Source organism: Pseudophryne corroboree, chromosome 9 (assembly GCF_028390025.1).
Source record: "Pseudophryne corroboree isolate aPseCor3 chromosome 9, aPseCor3.hap2, whole genome shotgun sequence".
NCBI lineage: Eukaryota > Metazoa > Chordata > Amphibia > Anura > Myobatrachidae > Pseudophryne > Pseudophryne corroboree.
This window is the reverse complement of record NC_086452.1, coordinates 10637264-10651269: the sequence shown is the minus strand read 5'-3', so window position 1 is coordinate 10651269 and position 14006 is coordinate 10637264. Positions and strand designations below refer to the sequence as shown.

The following is a 14006-nucleotide window of genomic DNA, read 5'->3' as shown; positions in this document are numbered from 1 at the left end:
TGTACGAGGACTGGAGCAGGAGTTATGACAGAACCTGGTACATCTCCTCACTCCTGTAAGGGACGGGTGCACACAGGGTGTTACATACAGCGGGGACATGTACGAGGACTGGAGCAGGAGTTATGGCAGAACCTGGTACATCTCCTCACTCCTGTAAGGGACGGGTGCACACAGGGTGTTACATACAGCAGGGACATGTACGAGGACTGGAGCAGGAGTTATGGCAGAACCTGGTACATCTCCTCACTCCTGCAAGGGACGGGTGCACACAGGGTGTTACATACAGCGGGGACATGTACGAGGACTGGAGCAGGAGTTATGACAGAACCTTGTACATCTCCTCACTCCTGCAAGAGACGGGTGCACACAGGGAGTTACACACAGCGGGGACATGTACGAGGACTGGAGCAGGAGTTATGGCAGAACCTGGTACATCTCCTCACTCCTGCAAGGGACGGGTGCGCACAGGGTGTTACATACAGCGGGGACATGTACGAGGACTGGAGCAGGAGTTATGGCAGAACCTGGTACATCTCCTCACTCCTGCAAGAGACGGGTGCACACAGGGTGTTACATACAGCGGGGACATGTACGAGGACTGGAGCAGGAGTTCTGACAGAACCTTGTACATCTCCTCACTCCTGCAAGAGACGGGTGCACACAGGGTGTTACATACAGCGGGGACATGTACGAGGACTGGAGCAGGAGTTATGGCAGAACCTTGTACATCTCCTCCTCACTCCTGCAAGAGACGGGTGCACACAGGGTGTTACATACAGCAGGGACATGTACGAGGACTGGAGCAGGAGTTATGACAGAACCTGGTACATCTCCTCCTCACTCCTGTAAGGGACGGGTGCACACAGGGTGTTACATACAGCAGGGACATGTACGAGGACTGGAGCAGGAGTTATGACAGAACCTGGTACATCTCCTCCTCACTCCTGTAAGGGACGGGTGCACACAGGGTGTTACATACAGCGGGGACATGTACGAGGACTGGAGCAGGAGTTATGGCAGAACCTGGTACATCTCCTCCTCACTCCTGCAAGGGACGGGTGCACACAGGGAGTTACATACAGCGGGGACATGTGCGAGGACTGGAGCAGGAGTTATGGCAGAACCTGGTACATCTCCTCACTCCTGCAAGGGACGGGTGCACACAGGGTGTTACATACAGCGGGGACATGTACGAGGACTGGAGCAGGAGTTATGGCAGAACCTGGTACATCTCCTCCTCACTCCTGCAAGGGACGGGTGCACACAGGGAGTTACATACAGCGGGGACATGTACGAGGACTGGAGCAGGAGTTATGGCAGAACCTGGTACATCTCCTCACTCCTGCAAGGGACGGGTGCACACAGGGTGTTACATACAGCGGGGACATGTACGAGGACTGGAGCAGGAGTTATGGCAGAACCTGGTACATCTCCTCACTCCTGTAAGGGACGGGTGCACACAGGGAGTTACATACAGCGGGGACATGTACGAGGACTGGAGCAGGAGTTATGACAGAACCTGGTACATCACCTCCTCACTCCTGCAAGGGACGGGTACACACATGGTGTTACATACAGCGGGGACATGTACGAGGACTGGAGCAGGAGTTATGACAGAACCTGGTATATCTCCTCCTCACTCCTGCAAGGGACGGGTGCACACATGGTGTTACATACAGCGGGGACATGTACGAGGACTGGAGCAGGAGTTATGGCAGAACCTGGTACATCACCTCCTCACTCCTGCAAGGGACGGGTGCACACAGGGAGTTACATACAGCGGGGACATGTACGAGGACTGGAGCAGGAGTTATGGCAGAACCTGGTACATCTCCTCCTCACTCCTGCAAGGGACGGGTGCACACAGGGAGTTACATACAGCGGGGACATGTACGAGGACTGGAGCAGGAGTTATGGCAGAACCTGGTACATCTCCTCACTCCTGTAAGGGACGGGTGCGCACAGGGTGTTACATACAGCGGGGACATGTACGAGGACTGGAGCAGGAGTTATGACAGAACCTGGTACATCTCCTCCTCACTCCTGCAAGAGACGGGTGCACACAGGGTGTTACATACAGCGGGGACATGTACGAGGACTGGAGCAGGAGTTATGACAGAACCTTGTACATCTCCTCACTCCTGCAAGAGACGGGTGCACACAGGGTGTTACATACAGCGGGGACATGTACGAGGACTGGAGCAGGAGTTATGGCAGAACCTTGTACATCTCCTCCTCACTCCTGCAAGGGACAGGTGCACACAGGGTGTTACATACAGCGGGGACATGTACGAGGACTGGAGCAGGAGTTATGGCAGAACCTGGTACATCATCTCCTCACTCCTGCAAGAGACGGGTGCACACAGGGAGTTACATACAGCGGGGACATGTACGAGGACTGGAGCAGGAGTTATGGCAGAACCTGGTACATCATCTCCTCACTCCTGCAAGGGACAGGTGCACACAGGGTGTTACATACAGCGGGGACATGTACGAGGACTGGAGCAGGAGTTATGACAGAACCTGGTACATCTCCTCACTCCTGCAAGGGACGGGTGCACACAAGGAGTTACATACAGCGGGGACATGTACGAGGACTGGAGCAGGAGTTATGGCAGAACCTGGTACATCTCCTCACTCCTGCAAGGGACGGGTGCACACAGGGTGTTACATACAGCAGGGACATGTACGAGGACTGGAGCAGGAGTTATGACAGAACCTGGTACATCTCCTCACTCCTGCAAGGGACGGGTGCACACAAGGAGTTACATACAGCGGGGACATGTACGAGGACTGGAGCAGGAGTTATGACAGAACCTGGTACATCTCCTCACTCCTGCAAGAGACGGGTGCACACAGGGTGTTACATACAGCGGGGACATGTACGAGGACTGGAGCAGGAGTTATGACAGAACCTGGTACATCTCCTCACTCCTGCAAGGGACGGGTGCACACAAGGAGTTACATACAGCGGGGACATGTACGAGGACTGGAGCAGGAGTTATGGCAGAACCTGGTACATCTCCTCACTCCTGCAAGGGACGGGTGCACACAGGGTGTTACATACAGCAGGGACATGTACGAGGACTGGAGCAGGAGTTATGGCAGAACCTGGTACATCTCCTCCTCACTCCTGCAAGGGACGGGTGCACACAGGGAGTTACACACAGCGGGGACATGTACGAGGACTGGAGCAGGAGTTATGGCAGAACCTGGTACATCTCCTCACTCCTGCAAGGGACGGGTGCGCACAGGGTGTTACATACAGCGGGGACATGTACGAGGACTGGAGCAGGAGTTATGGCAGAACCTGGTACATCTCCTCACTCCTGCAAGGGACGGGTGCACACAGGGTGTTACATACAGCGGGGACATGTACGAGGACTGGAGCAGGAGTTATGGCAGAACCTGGTACATCTCCTCACTCCTGCAAGAGACGGGTGCACACAGGGTGTTACACACAGCGGGGACATGTACGAGGACTGGAGCAGGAGTTCTGACAGAACCTTGTACATCTCCTCACTCCTGCAAGAGACGGGTGCACACAGGGTGTTACATACAGCGGGGACATGTACGAGGACTGGAGCAGGAGTTATGGCAGAACCTTGTACATCTCCTCACTCCTGCAAGAGACGGGTGCACACAGGGTGTTACATACAGCGGGGACATGTACGAGGACTGGAGCAGGAGTTATGGCAGAACCTTGTACATCTCCTCCTCACTCCTGCAAGGGACGGGTACACACAGGGTGTTACATACAGCGGGGACATGTACGAGGACTGGAGCAGGAGTTATGACAGAACCTTGTACATCTCCTCACTCCTGCAAGAGACGGGTGCACACATGGTGTTACATACAGCGGGGACATGTACGAGGACTGGAGCAGGAGTTATGGCAGAACCTGGTACATCTCCTCACTCCTGCAAGAGACGGGTGCACACAGGGTGTTACATACAGCGGGGACATGTACGAGGACTGGAGCAGGAGTTATGACAGAACCTGGTACATCTCCTCCTCACTCCTGTAAGGGACGGGTGCACACAGGGTGTTACATACAGCGGGGACATGTACGAGGACTGGAGCAGGAGTTATGACAGAACCTGGTACATCTCCTCCTCACTCCTGTAAGGGACGGGTGCACACAGGGTGTTACATACAGCGGGGACATGTACGAGGACTGGAGCAGGAGTTATGGCAGAACCTGGTACATCTCCTCACTCCTGCAAGGGACGGGTGCACACAGGGTGTTACATACAGCGGGGACATGTACGAGGACTGGAGCAGGAGTTATGGCAGAACCTGGTACATCTCCTCACTCCTGTAAGGGACGGGTGCACACAAGGAGTTACATACAGCGGGGACATGTACGAGGACTGGAGCAGGAGTTATGGCAGAACCTGGTACATCTCCTCACTCCTGCAAGGGACGGGTGCACACAAGGAGTTACATACAGCGGGGACATGTACGAGGACTGGAGCAGGAGTTATGGCAGAACCTGGTACATCTCCTCCTCACTCCTGCAAGGGACAGGTGCACACAGGGTGTTACATACAGCGGGGACATGTACGAGGACTGGAGCAGGAGTTATGACAGAACCTGGTACATCTCCTCACTCCTGCAAGGGACGGGTGCACACAGGGTGTTACATACAGCGGGGACATGTACGAGGACTGGAGCAGGAGTTATGGCAGAACCTGGTACATCTCCTCCTCACTCCTGCAAGGGACGGGTGCACACAGGGTGTTACATACAGCGGGGACATGTACGAGGACTGGAGCAGGAGTTATGGCAGAACCTGGTACATCTCCTCCTCACTCCTGCAAGGGACGGGTGCACACAGGGAGTTACATACAGCGGGGACATGTACGAGGACTGGAGCAGGAGTTATGACAGAACCTGGTACATCTCCTCACTCCTGTAAGGGACGGGTGCACACAGGGAGTTACATACAGCGGGGACATGTACGAGGACTGGAGCAGGAGTTATGGCAGAACCTGGTACATCTCCTCACTCCTGCAAGAGACGGGTGCACACAGGGTGTTACATACAGCGGGGACATGTACGAGGACTGGAGCAGGAGTTATGACAGAACCTGGTACATCACCTCCTCACTCCTGCAAGGGACGGGTGCACACAGGGTGTTACATACAGCGGGGACATGTACGAGGACTGGAGCAGGAGTTATGACAGAACCTGGTATATCTCCTCCTCACTCCTGCAAGGGACGGGTGCACACAGGGTGTTACATACAGCGGGGACATGTACGAGGACTGGAGCAGGAGTTATGGCAGAACCTGGTACATCACCTCCTCACTCCTGCAAGAGACGGGTGCACACAGGGTGTTACATACAGCGGGGACATGTACGAGGACTGGAGCAGGAGTTATGACAGAACCTGGTACATCACCTCCTCACTCCTGCAAGGGACGGGTGCACACAGGGTGTTACATACAGCGGGGACATGTACGAGGACTGGAGCAGGAGTTATGGCAGAACCTGGTACATCACCTCCTCACTCCTGCAAGGGACGGGTGCACACATGGTGTTACATACAGCGGGGACATGTACGAGGACTGGAGCAGGAGTTATGACAGAACCTGGTATATCTCCTCCTCACTCCTGCAAGGGACGGGTGCACACAGGGTGTTACATACAGCGGGGACATGTACGAGGACTGGAGCAGGAGTTATGGCAGAACCTGGTACATCACCTCCTCACTCCTGCAAGGGACGGGTGCACACAGGGTGTTACATACAGCGGGGACATGTACGAGGACTGGAGCAGGAGTTATGGCAGAACCTGGTACATCTCCTCCTCACTCCTGCAAGGGACGGGTGCACACAGGGTGTTACATACAGCGGGGACATGTACGAGGACTGGAGCAGGAGTTATGACAGAACCTGGTACATCTCCTCACTCCTGCAAGAGACGGGTGCACACAGGGTGTTACATACAGCGGGGACATGTACGAGGACTGGAGCAGGAGTTATGGCAGAACCTGGTACATCTCCTCACTCCTGCAAGGGACGGGTGCGCACAGGGTGTTACATACAGCGGGGACATGTACGAGGACTGGAGCAGGAGTTATGGCAGAACCTGGTACATCTCCTCACTCCTGCAAGGGACGGGTGCACACAGGGTGTTACATACAGCGGGGACATGTACGAGGACTGGAGCAGGAGTTATGACAGAACCTGGTACATCTCCTCCTCACTCCTGCAAGAGACGGGTGCACACAGGGTGTTACATACAGCGGGGACATGTACGAGGACTGGAGCAGGAGTTATGACAGAACCTGGTACATCTCCTCCTCACTCCTGCAAGGGACGGGTACACACAGGGTGTTACATACAGCGGGGACATGTACGAGGACTGGAGCAGGAGTTATGACAGAACCTGGTACATCTCCTCACTCCTGCAAGAGACGGGTGCACACAGGGAGTTACATACAGCGGGGACATGTACGAGGACTGGAGCAGGAGTTATGGCAGAACCTGGTACATCTCCTCACTCCTGCAAGGGACGGGTGCACACAGGGTGTTACATACAGCGGGGACATGTACGAGGACTGGAGCAGGAGTTATGGCAGAACCTTGTACATCTCCTCCTCACTCCTGCAAGGGACAGGTGCACACAGGGTGTTACATACAGCGGGGACATGTACGAGGACTGGAGCAGGAGTTATGGCAGAACCTGGTACATCTCCTCACTCCTGCAAGGGACGGGTGCACACAGGGTGTTACATACAGCGGGGACATGTACGAGGACTGGAGCAGGAGTTATGGCAGAACCTGGTACATCTCCTCACTCCTGCAAGAGACGTGTGCACACAGGGTGTTACATACAGCGGGGACATGTACGAGGACTGGAGCAGGAGTTATGGCAGAACCTGGTACATCTCCTCACTCCTGCAAGAGACGGGTGCACACAGGGTGTTACATACAGCGGGGACATGTACGAGGACTGGAGCAGGAGTTATGGCAGAACCTGGTACATCTCCTCACTCCTGCAAGAGACGGGTGCACACAGGGTGTTACATACAGCGGGGACATGTACGAGGACTGGAGCAGGAGTTATGGCAGAACCTGGTACATCTCCTCCTCACTCCTGCAAGAGACGGGTGCACACAGGGAGTTACATACAGCGGGGACATGTACGAGGACTGGAGCAGGAGTTATGGCAGAACCTGGTACATCATCTCCTCACTCCTGCAAGGGACAGGTGCACACAGGGTGTTACATACAGCGGGGACATGTACGAGGACTGGAGCAGGAGTTATGACAGAACCTGGTACATCTCCTCACTCCTGCAAGGGACGGGTGCACACAAGGAGTTACATACAGCGGGGACATGTACGAGGACTGGAGCAGGAGTTATGGCAGAACCTGGTACATCTCCTCACTCCTGCAAGGGACGGGTGCACACAGGGTGTTACATACAGCAGGGACATGTACGAGGACTGGAGCAGGAGTTATGGCAGAACCTGGTACATCTCCTCCTCACTCCTGCAAGGGACAGGTGCACACAGGGTGTTACATACAGCGGGGACATGTACGAGGACTGGAGCAGGAGTTATGACAGAACCTGGTACATCTCCTCACTCCTGCAAGGGACGGGTGCACACAGGGTGTTACATACAGCGGGGACATGTACGAGGACTGGAGCAGGAGTTATGGCAGAACCTGGTACATCTCCTCCTCACTCCTGCAAGGGACAGGTGCACACAGGGTGTTACATACAGCGGGGACATGTACGAGGACTGGAGCAGGAGTTATGGCAGAACCTGGTACATCATCTCCTCACTCCTGCAAGGGACGGGTGCACACAGGGTGTTACATACAGCGGGGACATGTACGAGGACTGGAGCAGGAGTTATGACAGAACCTTGTACATCTCCTCACTCCTGCAAGAGACGGGTGCACACAGGGTGTTACATACAGCGGGGACATGTACGAGGACTGGAGCAGGAGTTATGACAGAACCTTGTACATCTCCTCACTCCTGCAAGAGACGGGTGCACACAGGGTGTTACATACAGCGGGGACATGTACGAGGACTGGAGCAGGAGTTATGGCAGAACCTGGTACATCTCCTCCTCACTCCTGCAAGGGACAGGTGCACACAGGGTGTTACATACAGCGGGGACATGTACGAGGACTGGAGCAGGAGTTATGGCAGAACCTGGTACATCTCCTCACTCCTGCAAGAGACGGGTGCACACAGGGTGTTACATACAGCGGGGACATGTACGAGGACTGGAGCAGGAGTTATGACAGAACCTTGTACATCTCCTCACTCCTGCAAGAGACGGGTGCACACAGGGTGTTACATACAGCGGGGACATGTACGAGGACTGGAGCAGGAGTTATGACAGAACCTTGTACATCTCCTCACTCCTGCAAGAGACGGGTGCACACAGGGTGTTACATACAGCGGGGACATGTACGAGGACTGGAGCAGGAGTTATGACAGAACCTTGTACATCTCCTCACTCCTGCAAGAGACGGGTGCACACAGGGTGTTACATACAGCGGGGACATGTACGAGGACTGGAGCAGGAGTTATGGCAGAACCTGGTACATCTCCTCCTCACTCCTGCAAGGGACAGGTGCACACAGGGAGTTACATACAGCGGGGACATGTACGAGGACTGGAGCAGGAGTTATGACAGAACCTGGTACATCTCCTCACTCCTGCAAGGGACGGGTGCACACAGGGTGTTACATACAGCGGGGACATGTACGAGGACTGGAGCAGGAGTTATGGCAGAACCTGGTACATCTCCTCACTCCTGCAAGAGACGGGTGCACACAGGGTGTTACATACAGCGGGGACATGTACGAGGACTGGAGCAGGAGTTATGACAGAACCTTGTACATCTCCTCACTCCTGCAAGGGACGGGTACACACAGGGTGCTACATACAGCGGGGACATGTACGAGGACTGGAGCAGGAGTTATGGCAGAACCTGGTACATCTCCTCACTCCTGCAAGGGACGGGTGCACACAGGGAGTTACATACAGCGGGGACATGTACGAGCACTGGAGCAGGAGTTATGGCAGAACCTGGTACATCTCCTCCTCACTCCTGCAAGAGACGGGTGCACACAGGGTGTTACATACAGCGGGGACATGTACGAGGACTGGAGCAGGAGTTATGGCAGAACCTGGTACATCTCCTCACTCCTGCAAGAGACGGGTGCACACAGGGTGTTACATACAGCGGGGACATGTACGAGGACTGGAGCAGGAGTTATGACAGAACCTGGTACATCTCCTCACTCCTGTAAGGGACGGGTGCACACAGGGTGTTACATACAGCGGGGACATGTACGAGGACTGGAGCAGGAGTTATGGCAGAACCTGGTACATCTCCTCACTCCTGTAAGGGACGGGTGCACACAGGGTGTTACATACAGCAGGGACATGTACGAGGACTGGAGCAGGAGTTATGGCAGAACCTGGTACATCTCCTCACTCCTGCAAGGGACGGGTGCACACAGGGTGTTACATACAGCGGGGACATGTACGAGGACTGGAGCAGGAGTTATGACAGAACCTTGTACATCTCCTCACTCCTGCAAGAGACGGGTGCACACAGGGAGTTACATACAGCGGGGACATGTACGAGGACTGGAGCAGGAGTTATGGCAGAACCTGGTACATCTCCTCCTCACTCCTGTAAGGGACGGGTGCACACAGGGTGTTACATACAGCGGGGACATGTACGAGGACTGGAGCAGGAGTTATGACAGAACCTGGTACATCTCCTCACTCCTGCAAGGGACGGGTGCACACAGGGTGTTACATAGAGCAGGGACATGTACGAGGACTGGAGCTATAGCAGAACCTTATACATCTCCTCCTCACTCCTGCAAGAGACGGGTGCACACAGGGTGTTACATACAGCGGGGACATGTACGAGGACTGGAGCAGGAGTTATGCCATACAATATAATCTGTACCCACATCAGCAATCACATTTCTAGTACACAGCCATGGGATTACTATGGGTTACAGCACCTTTCTGTGCGCACCAGCTTTCACAAGAACCCCACTGACCCCTGCTCTTACTTTGCGTCGGTCTTGCTAGTCCTCCAGGCCATCCGCTTACCGTCCGCTCTGCCGACGTAATTCAGCACATCGATGGCTGCCAAATAACGACACGCATTATACATCCTTGTAGAACAGTCCTACAGAGATATCCCACATCAGGTACTACTCATTACATGGCCACAGAAGTAACGTTACTCTAGTCACCAACCAGTAGTCATCCAGGGTTTAGGAAGCACCCAGTAGCCACCAATACAGAAACGTTCTTGAAAGCAGATTTAGAGATGTACACAAAGCGATGGCTTACATCCGGTATGACCAACCTGTGGCTCTCCAGCTGTTGTGAAACTACAAGTCCCAGCATTCTTTACCAGCTGATCGGTGGACGAATATGTTGGCACTTGTAGTTTCGCCACAGCTGGAGAGCCACGCGTTGGCCAGGACTGGTATACATACATCTCAGATGTTTCATGTACTGTGCATCTGGCCCAGTGTCAGATATTAGCCCACAGACAACCCCTCCCCATAGTACGGTGACCACCTCCGACACTTACAGATCTTCTTGTCTCTCTTGTCCATCACCAGCTGGTAGAGTCGCTCCTTCAGCTTGTTGTACTCCCTCTCCTTCCGCTTCATGTTGTGATTATGCTGAGTGGAACGACTGGCAATAATATTCTGCAGTTTCTGAACCTACAAAATACAAACATAATAATATGAACAAACACTGGGAAACCACCTTCTACAATCCCAATACTAAAACCAGAAATATTACAGTATCTGGCATGCATAGCAAAAGAGATTTAAGCTCCGAAACATTGACATGGAATATAACATCCATCTGACTTGCTGTGGTCTCCGAGTGCTGTTTTTTATTGGATAGAGATTATGGGGGTCATTCCGAGTTGTTCGCTCGCAAGGCGATTTTAGCAGAGTTACACACGCTAAGCCGCCGCCTACTGGGAGTGAATCTTAGCTTCTTAAAATTGCGAACGATGTATTCGCAATATTAGATTACACACCTCGTAGCAGTTTCTGAGTAACTTCAACCTTACTCGGCATCTGCGATCAGTTCAGTGCTTGTCGTTCCTGGTTTGACGTCACAAACACACCCAGCGTTCGCCCAGACACTCCTCCGTTTCTCCAGCCACTCCCGCGTTTTTCCCAGAAACGGTAGCGTTTCTTCCCACACGCCCATAAAACGGCCAGTTTCCGCCCAGTAACACCCATTTCCTGTCAATCACACTACGATCGCCAGAACGATAAAAAAGCCGTGAGTAAAAATCCTAACTGCATAGCAAATTTACTTGGCGCAGTCGCAGTGCGGACATTGCGCATGCGCATTAAGCGGAAAATCGCTGCGATGCGATAAAACTTACCGAGCTAACAACTCGGAATGACCCCCTATATACACACACACACACACACTTATTTATTTTTTATTATCCTTTATTTATATGGCGCCACAACAGTTCCGCAGCGCCCAATTACAAATAATCAACCAGGAAAACAGCAATTTACAGTTGATGACAGTATAGGACAAGTAGAGGGTAAATAAACATAGCTACATCAGCAGATGACACTGGAATAAGTATCAGGTGGCAGAAGACTGCAGGATTTGGTGCAGTTGAAGATTATTAAAGTAAGAAAAATGATAAGCACATGAGGGAAGAGGGCCCTGCTCGTGAGAGCTTACATTCTAAAGGGAAGGGGTAGACAGACAGGGGTGACACAGATGGGGTACATAGAGAGCGTAGAACAGAGGGTTAGGATGAGATTTGGCTGGGTTTGGTAAAGAAATGGGTCTTGAGAGCCCGTTTGTAGTGTGTGTGTATATATATATATATTTTATACACACATATATACACACACACACACACACACACACACACACACACAGGTGCGGCACTCAAACTGAATAACTGACACTTCAGACTTGTGGAAAGATAATCAACATTTCAATATTTTAAATATTGTCATCAGGATACAAAAGAAAATACAAACATACCTTATATAAGGTAACACCACAAGCGAAATGCCGGCGTCAGGTCCGCTCACCCTCCCCGCCGCCGCGCTGGAAAATTACGTCATCCACTAAGGGTCTGACACCTGTGTAAAACTTAACCATTCACCAACTAAACAAAACAACCGCAGCTGCATAGATACAGAATATCCATTAAAAATGTTTTAAGCCATACTGAGTAACTGAAAAATATGATTTTGACAGTTTTGAGTGGGGTATGGAGAAATATGAATTGGCAAGAAGCCTCAGACTTAGGGAACATTTTGGTACTGAGACGGTTCATAAGGAGGAACGGATTCCCCCCAGCTTAAGAAATTTTGTGCACGGTCAAAGTTTGATCCTACTTCAGCTAATCCTACTATTAAAACCTTTGTAAGGTTATTGGACGATGAGGCTAATTCATTTAGTAAAATTCATCCTAACCTATCCGTATGCGAGAGACAAGCCCTTAAGACCTTATCAAGCAACAAAAATGTAATTATCCGTCAAGCAGACAAAGGCGGAGACATTGCTCTCCAGGATCTTAGTGATTACCATAAGGAGGCAAGTCGACAGCTATCAGATATGTCAGTATACAGGAAGTTATATGGTGACCCGTCGAAGGGCTGTAAAAAGGAATTACATCAACTTTTGTTAGCAGCATTAGATATGGGTTTGATCACTGATAAAATCTTTGAAGCCTTGTATCCTGGTTTTCCAAGAACCCCTATTTTTTACACCATTCCGAAGGTGCACAAAGGTTTAAATCCACCCCCGGGACGTCCCATTGTCTCTGCGCAAGGTTCTTTATTCCAGCCGGTATCTACATTTCTGGACTCTTTGTTGCAGCCGTTGATCCAGAGCGAAGAGACTTTTCTCCTAGATACTTCTACATTTTTGAGGAAATTACAGATGGTCTCTGGGCTTGATGAGAACTGTTGGTTGATTGGCATTGACGTTGTCAACTTATATACGTCTATTCCGCATAGTTTAGGATTACGTACACTGTGGTTTTTTTGGACTCTAAAAGTACCTTTTCATGTGATAAGATTTTGCAGCTATTCAATCTCATTTTGCATAATAATTATTTTCTTTATAACAATGAATTTTTCTTGCAGGTACAAGGCTGTGCCATGGGCAGCTCCATGGCACCGGCCTATGCTAATGTGGTAATGTTTTTCATTGAGGATTTGGTATTTTTTTCTGATAGCAACATAAAGCAACACATTGCTTTATTTTTGAGGTACATAGACGACCTCTTCTTGATTTGGAGGGGTGACATTGGCATCCTCCAGAGTAGGTTAGAGGAACATAATGCTTCAGATAGCCCTATCAAATTTACTTATACTTTTAGTAAAGAAGCATTGGATTTTCTTGATGTATATGTATCTATCGTTGACCATGCTATCTGCACAAGTTTATTTTCCAAACCCACTGACAGGAATACCCTGTTGAGGGCCCAGAGCTGTCATCCTAGGTCTTTGATTAAAGGGCTTCCTTATTCTCAAATGCTGAGGGCCTTTCGCAGTAACAGTAATTTAGCGACGGCTATACAGCAAATTGACGATATGGTCCAGAAATTTTTGGAACGGGGCTATAGTGCTGAATCTTTAGAAGAATGTAAACAGAAAGTATTAGCATTAGATAGACAAGCACTTATTAACGATTCCGTACCAGTTAGAAAAACCAAAAGAGGATAAAATTCTCCCATGGGTCAATAAATATAATGTATCATCATCATCTGCCATTGTTAAATCAGCTAAATCACTTTGGCCTATGTTACAGAGTGATCCTAAACTGAACTTAAGGGAACATAGATTAATGCCATGTTATTCGTGGGGCCGTAACCTAAAAGACATCTTGGTTAAAACCGATACCACCATAGTACCCCAGAGAGGATCTTCTTTCCTACGTAATACCCGCGTGAGTTGCTTTAAGTGCACCTGCACTACGTG

The 14006-nt window shown here is 51.3% G+C and overlaps 1 protein-coding gene across 1 annotated transcript in view; it reads right to left on the bottom strand.

Annotated features, from left to right (window-relative positions):
- SSX2IP (SSX family member 2 interacting protein) overlaps positions 1 to 14006 on the bottom strand; it is an 83456-nt gene that overhangs the window by 38355 nt on the left and 31095 nt on the right. The window contains exons 6-7 of the mRNA XM_063939309.1: positions 10607 to 10742; positions 10074 to 10149 (exon numbers count right to left, since the gene is read on the bottom strand). Coding sequence (XP_063795379.1) covers positions 10074 to 10149; positions 10607 to 10742 — 212 coding nt within the window. The remainder of the gene's footprint in view (positions 1 to 10073; positions 10150 to 10606; positions 10743 to 14006) is intronic.